This window comes from Poecile atricapillus, chromosome 1, assembly GCF_030490865.1.
Source record: "Poecile atricapillus isolate bPoeAtr1 chromosome 1, bPoeAtr1.hap1, whole genome shotgun sequence".
NCBI classification, from domain to species: Eukaryota; Metazoa; Chordata; class Aves; order Passeriformes; family Paridae; genus Poecile; species Poecile atricapillus.
In genome coordinates this window covers 87,420,526-87,434,185 of record NC_081249.1, presented here as the reverse complement: position 1 = coordinate 87,434,185, position 13,660 = coordinate 87,420,526, and the positions used below count along the sequence as shown (strand labels likewise).

The window sequence follows — 13,660 nt, the reverse complement described above, 5'->3', positions numbered from 1 at the left end:
GTCAGAACATACATGATTTACTGTTTTTAATTGGAGAAATGGAGCAGAACTTCCTTCAAATGAAAAAGCAGTTTGTCAAATGAAGTTTACACAAAGCAAATGAGATTTATGGTGACAATGAAAATATACTTTAAAAATTAACCTTCAGCTTTTTGCCAAACATATATTACAACAGAACGCAACAATCCAGCCACTGCAGGATTTTAATGCTACAATAATTCTGGTCTTCCTTAAAGGGCAACAATTCTGCCCTTTCTTAAATAACCCAGTTCAAAGCACATTAGAGAAGCAAGTCTGAGCAATTAGAAGCCAAACTACAGTAACCAGGTAGCAATAAAAATACAGAAAGCATGTGCATTTCCCAATAGACACAAGTTTAACACTGAAAATATTCCAAGCAGGTATGAGAGAGAGGGAGGGGAGGAGAGAACTTACTGTACTGCTTCAAAGATGCACTATACACATAATGCAGCAGTACAGGATACACTAACAGATGAAGGCAACTGAAAAGGCAGTACTCACCCAAAATATTAAATTGAAAAGGAACATCATGTATTTCAAACAACACAGGCAGCCTCTTGCCATGTTGCACTTCTTAAATTCTAAAAGGAAAACAAAGGATAGATCCAGGTAAAAGACCACGTATTTGCTGCCTTTGGGTGCAGTATATTTTTCACTTTTTACGCCAGTTCCAGTCCCAGCGCCGGTCCCGGTTCCGACCCCAGTGTGGCTCTGTGTGCGTGATCCAGTTGTACCATAGAAAGCTCCTGCAGTAAAACCTCGACCAAATTGCCTCCCTGAGGTAGAAGGTTTAGCAAAATCTGAGTCTTTGCTATCCAAAGATGGACTCCGGTGAATTGAAGAATCCTCACTACTTGACTTCTCCATGATCTCTCTTTTCACAGTTGTCAGATTTAATGTATAGCATCTCTCAGCATTAAATGCAGTGCCTTGCAAATGCCACAGTGCGCTACGAGCTGTCTGTGTTTTGCTTCTCTTTTTCTTCGTACATAAATCAGATAATCACTGCAGAATTTATTCACTGCATTGTTGCTGGGTTTATTTTTTTATAGCAATGTAGGCTGTACTCTGTCTGTCTGAAGCAGGGATTTATACATTAATATCCCTTGCAAGAGCACACTCATGATTTATCTTGATGAATCAGTTATGCAGAACTTTGATTTTTATTAAAAAGAGCCATAAGCTCTTCCTCTGCACCCCTAGTCTAGAGTCCTCTAATCTATAGGCAGCAGATGGTCCTCGCATCCATTTCCAAAAAGCTTCTGCAGTACACCTGGGAGACTCTCCTCGAGCCGGAGCACTTTCCCTGCTCTCAGCTTCCCTCTCTGTGTCTCTCTGACTCTCTCTCTCACACGCTGGCTCTTTTCTTTCCACCCATTTGCAGTGTCTCATTCAGTAACCAGCTACCGGAGCGCACTCTGTGTTTCACTGCTGTTGCCGTGAAATCATCAGCAACTGCAACCACTGGGCATTTCCCACAGAAATCCCTGACCTAACTATCGAGTAATAAATCCGCCCTCCTGCTCGCCCCTCCCCTCTGCTTTCCGTCGGGCCAGTTAGCAGAAGCCTTCTCCTCCAGGACACGCCTCCATGACATAATATCTTTAATAGGATTAGAATTACTCTTGACTATACAAGTGCACAACAGAAAATCTCTTTAAATGTCAAGTACTGTTTAGCTGTTTACGCGCTAGAACCGTAAGGCAGCGATATTCCTTCGATGCGATAAAATACGGGAAAAGTATGGATTAGACAGACAGGTGCTAACCTCTCCCTGCTCGTTAACCGTGACTTACATTTTTTTCTGGCTTAAACAAGTCCCACGGGGCAAGCACTGGGAATAGGCTAGCACCCAGCACACAGTGCCCAGGCACACATCTCAGCTGCACATGCACAGAACGCGACACCATCACCTGTGATATGATTAACCAGAAGCGGAAAAGCAGAGCTGCCGCCTCTTACGAGGTCATCATTCAATTCTTCAAACTCCTGAAATGTAAGGGGATCCGAGCCTGCAGCTCTTTACACGCTGTTTAACAAGTACATCAGAGATTCTTGTTGTGTACAGCAATAAGCCATCTTACATCACAGGTCGTCTGTGAACTAGAAACACTGACCCAAATGCCACATTTCTTTCCTACAGAGGAGCGCAACACGCCCGCTAGGACTGGGAAGCAGGGAGGGCACCGCCGTGCACGTGTGCCTGTGCACATGCATGCCAGTGCCTGGAGGGGAGGAGGAGGAGGAGAAACACTTCAGGTCACTACTCCCCGTACTTCCAAATTTGTCATTTGGTCCTAAGCGCAAAAGCAGCGCACCAATGGTGCAAAGTGCTGCAGCAGATCCAAAATGCAGGTTATTCTTTCCTTTGTGTAAAGAAAGAAGCCACATTAGGGGGCCGCTGTGAAAGAAATACAGCTACCGGGAAAAGCAAAATTCTATGCAATTTTCAACTGAACTCTCCACGTGCTCATTAAAATGCACTGTGAATGGTTGTATCAAGTATCTTTGAAAATAGACAATATAACATTTATTCAATCTATGGCCAAAAGCCTCTAAAGATTCTGTAATTTTTATGCAACATCACAATCAACACCCTAAAACAGTGATGTATCTTTCTTGACAGGCTTTTTCCGCTGAAAGATCCCTCCACCAATAAAGTACACGAAATGCCCAGTATTTCAACATGTAATCTCTCTCTCTCACCTTTTCTGCCCTAAAATAGGATTTTAACAACAGACAGGTCCAAGCCCCTATCAACTATGTTCAGTTTGCTTTTAAAAAGTAATTTCAAAGCTCTCTGCATCAAATGTGTCCATCAGAAAGATGACCGCAGGGGTACTGCTCAGCACTGTGTGTGACACCAGAAAAAGTTACACACAAAACACCCAAGTAAAAAAAGATCAATTATCATTGACCAAAGTAGAATGGGAATTACTATACGTGTCTACAGTGTACATACAAACTTCACCATAAGCAGCTATCAAGAAGCAATGTTCTCAGCAAAAAACATGGAAGCAACTTGCAGGCCAGGAACCTGCCTCAAACACTGGAGCCTGCAGAATAACTCACATTGAAACACAAGGCAAATGTCTGAGTATGGATTTAGAAGACTGAAAAAACTCTTGTTTGAAATTCACTTACTGGAAGTGTAAAGTTGTACCACTGCAAACCAATGCTGCTGCTAGATATTTTCAGTGGTTTTCACTTGTCATACAAAACTGAGCTCTCATCCAAAAAATTTTGAGAACACACAAGTACTTTAAAGCATTTTTAGCTTTTTAGTTTTTGTACCCTTCGATTTGCCATAAAAGTTACACTGACTTAGACTAGCTACAGAAAAAAAAATTGCTGTGCACTTGTGAAAATTAATGCAATTTGCCTTCCCATTGAAAGTACATGACAAAAATAATTAATCCACGCTCCTCAAGGTTAAAAAATTAAAATAATACTCTGTAATAAGAAAAAATTTTCACTAATACTCCAATAGTTTGTAAATAGTGGAAACTTTCTACTGGTGGTTAAAAAAAAAAACAAACAAAACAACTATACCTCCAACCTTTTTTCCCCAAGTTTTCATTATTAGACGTTATTGGAATTTTCCAGTTTTCTATTTTTACCTCCAAATACTACAAAATACTCATTTACTGCACCATTACCTCTAATGTATTAAGAGATCTCCATGACTGGTCTACAGCACAATTTGTACTTCAGAACAGTCCCAACCAAAGACACACATAAAGCCAACAGACAGCTTAAAAATCCAGACCTGAGCAACCAGCAGTGGGGAAAACACGTTCCAGATCAGCCTCTCCTCCTGCTGTGTAGCAAAAAACATATGACTCTCTTATGGTTATGCTATGGCCACCAGGGAGACTTTACAAGCCTCAGTAACCTTCAGCCACGTGAATTTGCAGCCACAGAACAACTTTATATATTAGAAGCCACTTCCTGCAGCTGCAACTCTAACTCAGTGTTCAGGTAGCTCCGTTAATAAACCACACAGGGCTGCTTACTTGATGAAAAAACAAATGGTGAAAAAGCTGTAAGCAGTCCATCCAGCTGTGTTTTGACCAGCCATTGTACTTAACTCTGCCTGACTGAGACTTCAGCACAAGGTGTTGCTGTGTGGCAACAGCACCTTTCAGGGTCCTACTCAACAGCACAACCTCAGCATGAGGACAAGCACATTTTGCTTCACGACAGATCTTACCTCTGTTTAGTAATCAGGGCATGAAAAACATTCAAAAGCTCACTCTGTACTTCATTAATGTTTGATTACTGAATCACAGAATTTTGTTGCTGAGTGATGCCTTCACATCAAGAAAATAATTTCAGTCCCACGTGTATATGCCTGGGACAAGGCAATAAACATCAATCCCTTGCATTTAAATGGCTCTTCCAAATATTAAGGGTAAAAATTTAGGCCACTTTCAGATAGCAGGTATGGAAATCAATGTCACAATGGATGTAGCCAAAAAATGGAAGGGAAGGGTATTAGTAATATGATAAAAAAACATAGGCTGGCTCTCCTACTGAAACCGATTTGTTTGTTTCCCTCCTAGGAACAGTGCACCATAGTCCCCAAAGCACACATCCTAGCATCTTCATTTCTTAGTGAATTTCACAAATTATTTAATCTTTTTTCCCATCCTGTAGTTTAATCTCACCAGAACTTCAGTGCCATTACACCCAGCTACAGTGCTCCTGAACCTCTCTCTTTGTTTCTGCCCTCCTCCACTGTTTTTGCACAACTGGCTCATGGAATCATGCTGCAAACAGCAAAAGCTGGCCAAGTTTATAAACATATTTATAAACACAGATTTTAAAATACATAATAGAGATATAAAAGATATATCAGTAATATAGAAAAAAACTAACTTCTTTTCCCCCTTTTAGAAGTTTCAAATCAATTCTACTTGACATTCCCCTTCAGTGAGCTTGCTGACACAGTGAAAGGGAGAGGGACTACAACAGGCAAGAACAGGAAAAAATACTGAAGGCTGAGCAAAAATATCTTAAACTTTTGCTGTGCCTCCCTTGATTCCTGAAAATGAAATATGAAACTCTAGGGCTTTTTAAAAAATAAAAAACAAAAACTCCAGTCACCAGGGAGCACAAGCCATTTCTCACCTTATTATATATTTTATCTTGCAATTTCTATTAGGTAGGATAATGCTACTGTCCCTACTTTAAATACGGAGAACTCAAGGACCAAGATGTTTGCTGAGGATGAATAGGAAACTGCTGGCAGAGGAGCAAACCAAACCTGTGCCTCTCATGTCCTCAGCTAGCTCACCAACCACTGCACCATTCTCAAATTAATTATTTTTGGAATCACAAGTTTTAGTAACCCTGCCACATGACTTCAGAACAATTCTGAGCCCTGCAGAGAGGTGTACAAATGCATATGCTATCGAGTGTTCAAAGGATATGGTTCTTAAATTCAGTCTTTTCTTTCTAATTATATTGACCAGGAATTCAATTTCACAAGCCTTCCTCCAGGTACATTAGATAGGCAAAGAACAGAGATTGCTGAGTATAAATTCAGTGACTACATCTTTCCAGTCACTGCTCTGAATCTTGGAAGTCCATGAAAAGGAGGTAAGGAACAAGAGTTGAAAATAGTATCTTAAAACTGACATACAGTTGCATACAGCTGAAAGCTCAGATTAAAAACAAACAAACAAACAAACAAAAAAAAAAAAAAAAACCAAAAAGAAACCAACACTGATTTTGGAATAAGCTTAAAGGGAAAAGGATGTCCAAAAGAAAATAACTGAAATTAGGATCACATGAGAGACAAAACCATGGGGTTTCAGGTCTTCCATGCTCTTGGTTCCATGCCAAAAATTCACAGACTCCAGCAAGTTAAAATGCCTGGAGTCCTCGGATCTCCTAAGGCTGCAGAATTTATGACCAAAAATCTGGATGCTCTGACAGTTGTAATGCACATCCTGGGGCCTTCCAAGCTCCAGCTTGAATGTTGTAAATCCAAGGTATTCTGCTGATCATGGGTTTGGACAAAAACAAGGTAGATTTCAATGACAACTTTGTGTGGTAGACAAGTTTTGAAATCTGCCTGTGTTTTTCAGAATTAAATAGCCCAAGCCATATTTAACCTTTGAGACACTTTCATCTTCCACACAGAACTACTGTAACTTCAGTTTTGGAGCCTCCAATCTCTGATCACAGCTTCACACATTATTTAGAGCCTATACGAACAGCTTGTTTGATACAAAAGAATCACTAGCAAGTGTTCAGAGAAGAGTGGAATGCACACTTGGTTTCCCTACTTGCATTCTCTTATGGTCAGAAAACCACCATTTCCTTTGGTGCTTAGTGGACAGACAGCTGATGGAGGGAGAGACTGGATTCATTAAGAAACAGGTTTACTCACAGCTAGTGCCTGTGATCTGGCCAGCAAACAATCCCAATATTTTGTGAGAGACAACAACCTCATGCCCTTCTCTCTTCACCTTCTAGCACAACCAAAAACATCCAAAAGGCATCGCCTGAGCCTCAATTCCTCCTGCAGAAGAAAGCCAGCTCCAGAGGCCAGGTAAAAGGATCTGGGATAGGTAAATATGCATACAGCATAAGCTGGAAAGAAAATCAGGATGCTCAGATGGATTTTTGGAGGCTGAACTCCATGTTCTAAGACTCTACCTAGCACTACCATGGCTGAAGAAAAAGGAGGCCTTGCAGAGAGACAGGAGTGGGACAGCACTCCAGGATGCAGGAACTGTGTGAAGGAGCACCCCAGAGGAGGCACAGAGTTTGAGATCTGTGCGTAAAGAATCTTTTCTTAGAGATACAGGAATTGAGTGTCTAGGCACTTCAATCCAACACCCACCTCCATTAGTCCTGAATTCACCAAGAGAAATTATACTTTTTGACATTGTTACTGGAAAGGAAACTAATTAATCTGTTTCTATGACAAAAACAAGAGCACAGCAGCTCGTGGCTGCCTCTGATGAGTAACACTCCTTGCCTCCCCAGGGTAAAGAGGTAAAAAAAGAGGTAAAATCTCTTTGAATGGTCTAAATTAATACTTACTAGTTTGTACTAACATATACCAGTGAGACAAGTTTATCTTTCCAATATGGTGTGGTCACTGGATGGATGACCAAGAAAATAAGATCCTGTTGTAAGATTTTCCACTGTGCCAAACATTCTGCATCATTTGGTCCCTGGGATTTCCACTAAAAATCATTTACTGCTAACAATGCACATGTGGCTGAGACTTTTCATTTAGGATTTCACACCAGAGACAGAATGAGATTCTGCCTCCAAATTGTATAGAGGAATTAGCTGTAAATCATGTCAGGAACTTTAACCCACTGTGGTTAATTGCAGATGATGAGGTGATATGCTAATGCACAGGAGATGTGGGACATGCAGATTAAAGTGCAATATGAGGTCCAAAAGCTAAGAAATTTTGATTATGTCACACCTTCACACCAGTTGTACCTCAGGAGCCTTCAGACTGAGCACAAAGAATGTCTGAGTTTCCAAAGTGACAGAAAAACAGAACAGAAAATGGAAATCCTGCTATCAACATTTAAGCTTTTAAATCAAAACATTTGCACTATATACAGGGATCTTTTGGGGTTTGGTTTTCACTTCATAAACATCATGAAATAGGCTACATCTGAAAGAAGCACTGCAAATATTATGTTAGAATACAATTAACCATTGTTAGTTTTACCTTTAAGAACTAAAATTCAGGGAGTCTATTTATTGTTTGTTTCTGAGAAACCTGGAAATCAGTCTTCTTGGGCTAGGCAGTGTACATATGGAGAGCAAGTCAACCCATACCACAGTCTAATATCCAAACAAAAAACCAGACATAACAGCTGGCTCTGGAAAACAAACAAACAAAAACAATAACAACAAACAAACAAACACTTCTTTTTTTCCCTGAAGTCCCAAAACTACCTTACCAATTCTCCCTCTAGGACGTGAGAGAAAATAGGAAGTATGAGGGCAAAGAGAACAGCATGTGCCCAAGCAGATAGGCCTATCCTACCAGGCAGCAGAGCTTAACAGATGTTTTGGAACAGTCTGTTTATGACTTTCAGCTTAAGAATCTGTATCCCTTTTAATTACAGGGTGTTTATCTCATCTTCCATAACAATGAATACATTTTTTCATCTCCATCAACAGCTAATCCTTAAATTCTGCTGAGAACTTAGCCTCAATATTTTAGGGCAGTGAGTTCCACAGAAATGCATTATGTTAAAAAAAGCCAGCATCTTCCTCCTATTCACTATCATTATTAAGCTTTCCAGCTCTACGCTCTGTCTGGATATTCATCCTCATCCCATAATTCGTTAGTTTGTAATCCTCTACAATATCCTATGTAATTGTCCTTCATTAAACTAAGCACTTTTCAGCATGTCCTGAAAAAAAGAGTTACTGAAAACTCTCTGACTCCCTAATAATTTCAGTTAACCATCTTAGAGCTTCTTTCTAATTGAGCTATGTTTCCACAACCTTTCCCAATCTGACGATGAAAAGACCTTCTTTTTAAAAGACAGGAGTTAATGTTCAGATTCAAAATAAATTTAATCAATTCTGTTTCTATCAACACCTTATCTTTATGAAAGTGAAGTTACTCAGATTCAACAGACATTTTTCCATCATCCCCATTCTGCTTTTCAATTTCAGATTCAAAATTTGGCTCTGAAAAGGTTGAACTTTTCAGAGCTTAATAGGAAAAACCACCGTAGTTTAAATTTGTGTCTTACCTGTAGGAGGCAAGGGAGTTTTCTCACTACTTTGACATGAGTCTAATACTGATTCCTTGTAAATGAAGACCAGGAAGACCACCCTCAAGAGAGGGATTCCTTGTAAAGATGCTGACATAAGCCAAATCAACTCTTGGTCATACATTAATGTGTGATACAAAATGCTGTCTCCATCCAGTACACACCAAAAAAAAAAAAAAAAAAAAGTGTATGCAGGGAAATGTTTTTTACTTCACATATAGAGAAAATAAGATCAAGGGACCAGCTGAGCAGAGGCAGGAAGCTAGCATCACATCACCGACACCACTGTGTGAGGAAACATATCAGGAAACAAATCAGATCTCCAAAACCATGCTTTAAAAATTACCAACCAAAAAAAGAAAGCAGGGGCGAGGAAGTGAGAAGGGTTCTTCTTATTTAACACCTATTTTTTGCGGAGGTAAAGTACATGATCTGAGTGTTTCTCTTCCACTCCCACTTTAAATGACAGTTTAGGCTTTTACATCTCCTATATTGACTACAGATTAAAGAAAGCTACCAAACAACCAAAGGTTTTTGCCAATCATGAGAGATGATATCCCTTCCTCCTCTTGGATGGTGCAGCAGGATTTCATTAATACAGTAACTGTTCTAACTGTGTCCAACACGTACAAGTCTCTTGAACAAAATCAGGTGGATTTTCTCTAACATCTGTTCCAAAGAGGCTGTCTTTCACCAGCAGTCTGCTGTTTTGAATTAACTGACAGCTGGTGTCTATGTATTAGCAGAACTATTAAACTTAAAAACCAACAAATTGAAAAAACCCTCCTACAAATGGCTCCGTGTGAAGAAAGAACCACGAGAGTGATGTAAGCATTCCTTTTTGAAAGGCAGCACACATCTCTGAAACCTGCTCAGTTATGCCATGAAGGAACAGTTCTAAGCACATTCCTTTCACAATTGAATGAATTCCTTCATTGCTAAAATATTCCTTTTTTTGGCACTTAAACACAAACAGGTGCCATTCCATGAATGGGGACATTTAAAACCACTGTGTCAGAGCTGGCAGAGACCCAGATGTCTTCAATGGGCAGCTACTCATCACCAGCCCCAGCCTCCAACCTAAGACTCACTGGAAGTGGCAGACTGAATGCCTTACTGGAGCGTCATCACCTCACACATCTGTGATTATCAAAAAGCTGTTTTCCAGCAGCATTTCTGAGCAAAACCTAACCCCAGGTCCCACCTTCTGGTAAAAGAGGCACAGCTTTCAGAGAAGAGTCACACCACCAAATGAATTAAGTACCTGCCCAGAGCCAGTGGACTCACAGATAAAGTTGACATCAGAGAGGGCTGACTTCAAGTCACAGGATCCCCTCTGCTGGGGCCCCAGAGTGACTCTGGGCAGAAATGTCTGGAAACAAGGGTGAGGTCTAGTCTCTACAGCCATTCAGTCCTCAGCCTACTCCTGGCCCTCCCTGACCACAGTCTATCAACTGTGACACCAAGCTACATTGCCTAACAATTCCCAGCACATACCCCCTTTTATCTGTGAAGGCAGATGTTTCTGAATTCATAAGAAAGAGTTTTTTAGTAATTCAAGGTAACTGGAACATAACTTCACTGCCATTAGCAGCACTACTCAAGTTCTGATCAAAGCACTGCAGAACAGACACATTCCATGCTGATCTGGGCTGGATTCATTTCTACGGCTTACAGCAAACTTCCATAACACCTGGCCTGAGCAAAGTCCACTGACTCTTTTCTGTCTTGAAAGTCTTTAAATTTATAAAAATAATTGTATTTGACCATCTGCATCTGCCCTTGCAATAAAGCTCATTTATCTTCACAAAAAAGTTTCTAGCACATTGTGTGGTAACACTGTAGGATGTGGTCAACTTCAACATTTAAAATAGGATGTGGCTGTAACGTAGCAATCATGCAATTAATGCTTTTTGCTTTGCCAACAACAGAGTCAGATTTAAACCCCGAGAGGAGGCAGATATTTTAGCCACCCTACTCATCTCACAAGAACGAGGCTAAATGGCTCTCATCTATTCTGCATGAGATACAAGAAAGGGTGTAATAATGAAAACAAGGTAACCCTCTTACTATAATCCGGCAGGTTTATGTAACAGTGCTGCTGTTCATGAGCTTTGTGATTGGTGTCAGCTCTTGTTACAAGGGTGTGAGAGATTTAAAATGACAAAGGAGAAAAGGAAAAGGGGGAAAAAAGCAGTTTGACATGACCCTGCCTGTCAAGTCACAAAAAGCTATCCAGCAGTTCAATTCCCTGACTTACAGTAGGAGCTACTTAACTTTTTACATTATATTCATTAACAAGCTTTTGTAAAGGCAGAAGCATAATGGGAAAATATCTTTTTTATGACCTTATCTGCATTATGGAGGACTCATTTACACTTGGAAGAGAATGCTGTGTGCTAGCTGCAATACCAGGCATTCAGAGCCCAATAGGGAGTGTAAAGAATGGATGCAAGCATGTTTGACTCTTTCCCAAAAGCCAAGCCCACATTCACTTCATTTTGAAAAAGTTTAATTGTACCATCAGTGTCTCTCAGAGATAAGAAAACCAAGATAGATACCCTTGATCAGCAGTCAGAAACTAAGAACATTCCAAAAATTCCTCTTAGAGGCATCTGAAAGGCAGGGGGGAAAAAAAAGGTGTCTTTTGTAGGGGTAACTATTTGTGTCATTCAATCTGCTCTGATCTACTTTGGTGTGTCACAAGTATGCAATAGCTATTGTATGAAATATCAATTTGCCTTTAGAAGCTGCACTTCATAAATTCATCACAGGCAGATATTTTGCATTTACAAATTAACTGGGATGCTGGCATTTTATTTCAGAAACAACCAACATGATGTTTCACGCTCTGCTCTGCAGACTGGTTCAGAGGAATCTATCAAAAATACATGGCCATAAATGCTTAGCAAATGGTGTGCATCCAGATGGGGTTTTAAACACCATGAATGAAGCTAAAGGCTTGCAAAATGCAGTATCATGTAAGGGTAGACAGTGATAGTTTGGGTACAAATATGTCTTGCAGGAGTCAAATTTGATGCCCGTAGCAAGAATATGCATATGAGTTTTCTCTCTTCTCTCTTAAATGTCCAAGTCCAGAGTAATTTCAAATCTAAACTAATTTACTGAAAAGGCTACCCAGACTTCCTCCCTTCAGGAGAGAAAGCTAATAGTAAATCTGCAATAATGTAATCCACTGGTAATGTTTTGTTTGCTTTTGTAGTTTTAACTCTACAATCCCCATGTCTATAAAACAGATGCAGGTGTGGACATCAATGCCCCCAAAATGAAAAATTCCCTGGATGTTATCCAGCTGATGGGCTCTCCCCTCCTGTGTTATTTTTCTCATATACTCATTTCTTAGGTTGCACTTCTCCCTTCCCAGCCAAACATTTACTCAGAAGTAACAGGAATTCTCTCAAGTCACCCAGACAGTTTTCAGAAGAGTTTTATGAACTCATCATCTCATCCCATACCTGAAACACAACTTTTCTAAATTGACCATACCTCACTCCTCTCTCCTCCCCTACTTCTGTGTCAATGGTTTTATTACAGGCCTGTCTTGTATAATACTTAGTGTTTCCATTCCAACAGCATGGAAGCTGTTATATTAAACATTTATCAGTAATGGGGTTACTCCCTTCTACAAGCTGAAGCAAAGTAATTTGGCAGATACAATCATGATAAGATTCTCTAGGTTTGTCACTTCCAGAAGAAACATGGTACTTGAAATACACAAGATTCCAACCAAACCTGAGTGCATGAACTGCACTCTGAAATCCCATGTTTTTTGCATTCCAAGGATTGCTAAATTAAGTAATCTCAGTTCCCTGTGATTTTTTCTTTTAAATCAACTTGAATCTTTCTGCCCTGTACTCTGAAAACAAAGTTTTGGAAACTGTAATACATTAAATTTAAAAAAAGAGACGAAAAAATTTCTTCTCGCTCCCTGAGAGGTCTACCACTGGAAATGAGGTTGAAAGGAAACAAAAAGCAACGAAACCTTAATCAACAGAATCAGGAGTTATGGATGTCTGAACGTACAAAGGGAACAGAGCTGATTAGTTGCAAGGTGCAGTTACTCCTTACAGGTAATATTTTTGCAAGCAGAATGATACTTTGCACCTGTCCTGTGCAGATGCCAGGCTTCTGTATTATGCTGAAAGAAAAAAACACTAAGAAAGTTCTTGATCATTTCAAAGTTCGATGCCTCCCAAAGAGTGTCTATAGCTGTTCCATAGCACTTTCAGCTCCATTTATACAGGTATCTCTCTTTTTGTCCCTACCTATTCCATCTGCTGTGTTTGTCTCTGTCAAATGTCGCTGATATCTGAGCCTCAAAGACTACATCAATACCAAACTGTAGGCAGGAAGCAGGGAGTGGGGAATAATGAATTCTTCCCTAAAAATTGTTCCCTAACGAATTGTTCCCAGGCACTAGAGCCTTCAAAGTGTCTATCAAAAACTATCTTCATGCATTTTAAGCCTCCTTCATATTAAGGATCCAGTTATTTTTATTTTAATATAAAGAACAAATGCTCAGAAGCCAAATAATCCGAAACAGATTTCTACAGTGTCCTGCACTCTCAAGCACTGAAAAGAAAACCCTCAGTCTACTGAAGGCCTGACATGGTAGACTGTACAAAGTTCTGTCAACCAGATTCCTTCTCAGATTTCACAGGCTGGTCACCAGTAGCTCTCATGCATAATCTGTAAACCACATTTTTAAAGCAACCAGGGACTCTTTGAAATGAAACAACAGATACACATTTTTGACACACATCTCTCAATACAGGGAAAACTTAAAGCATTGACGTCTATTATAGAAGAGAAAAGGTACATGCCTAGGGACAGAATTTCAAATT

General features: G+C 39.9%; 1 protein-coding gene across 6 annotated transcripts in view; it reads right to left on the bottom strand.

Annotated features, from left to right (window-relative positions):
- Positions 1-13,660, bottom strand: part of TSPAN9 (tetraspanin 9) — a 167,920-nt gene that overhangs the window by 91,420 nt on the left and 62,840 nt on the right. For 4 of the 6 annotated variants that reach the window (XM_058843992.1, XM_058843983.1, XM_058843964.1 and 1 more), the window contains one exon: positions 523-602. The exons of 1 other annotated variant lie outside the window; for it this stretch is intronic. In XM_058843992.1, coding sequence (XP_058699975.1) covers positions 523-585 — 63 coding nt within the window. In that variant the 5' untranslated portion in view covers positions 586-602. Of the gene's footprint in view, positions 1-522; positions 1,477-13,660 lie in introns of those variants that run through there. One more of the 6 variants, XM_058843956.1, reaches the window with a different exon arrangement.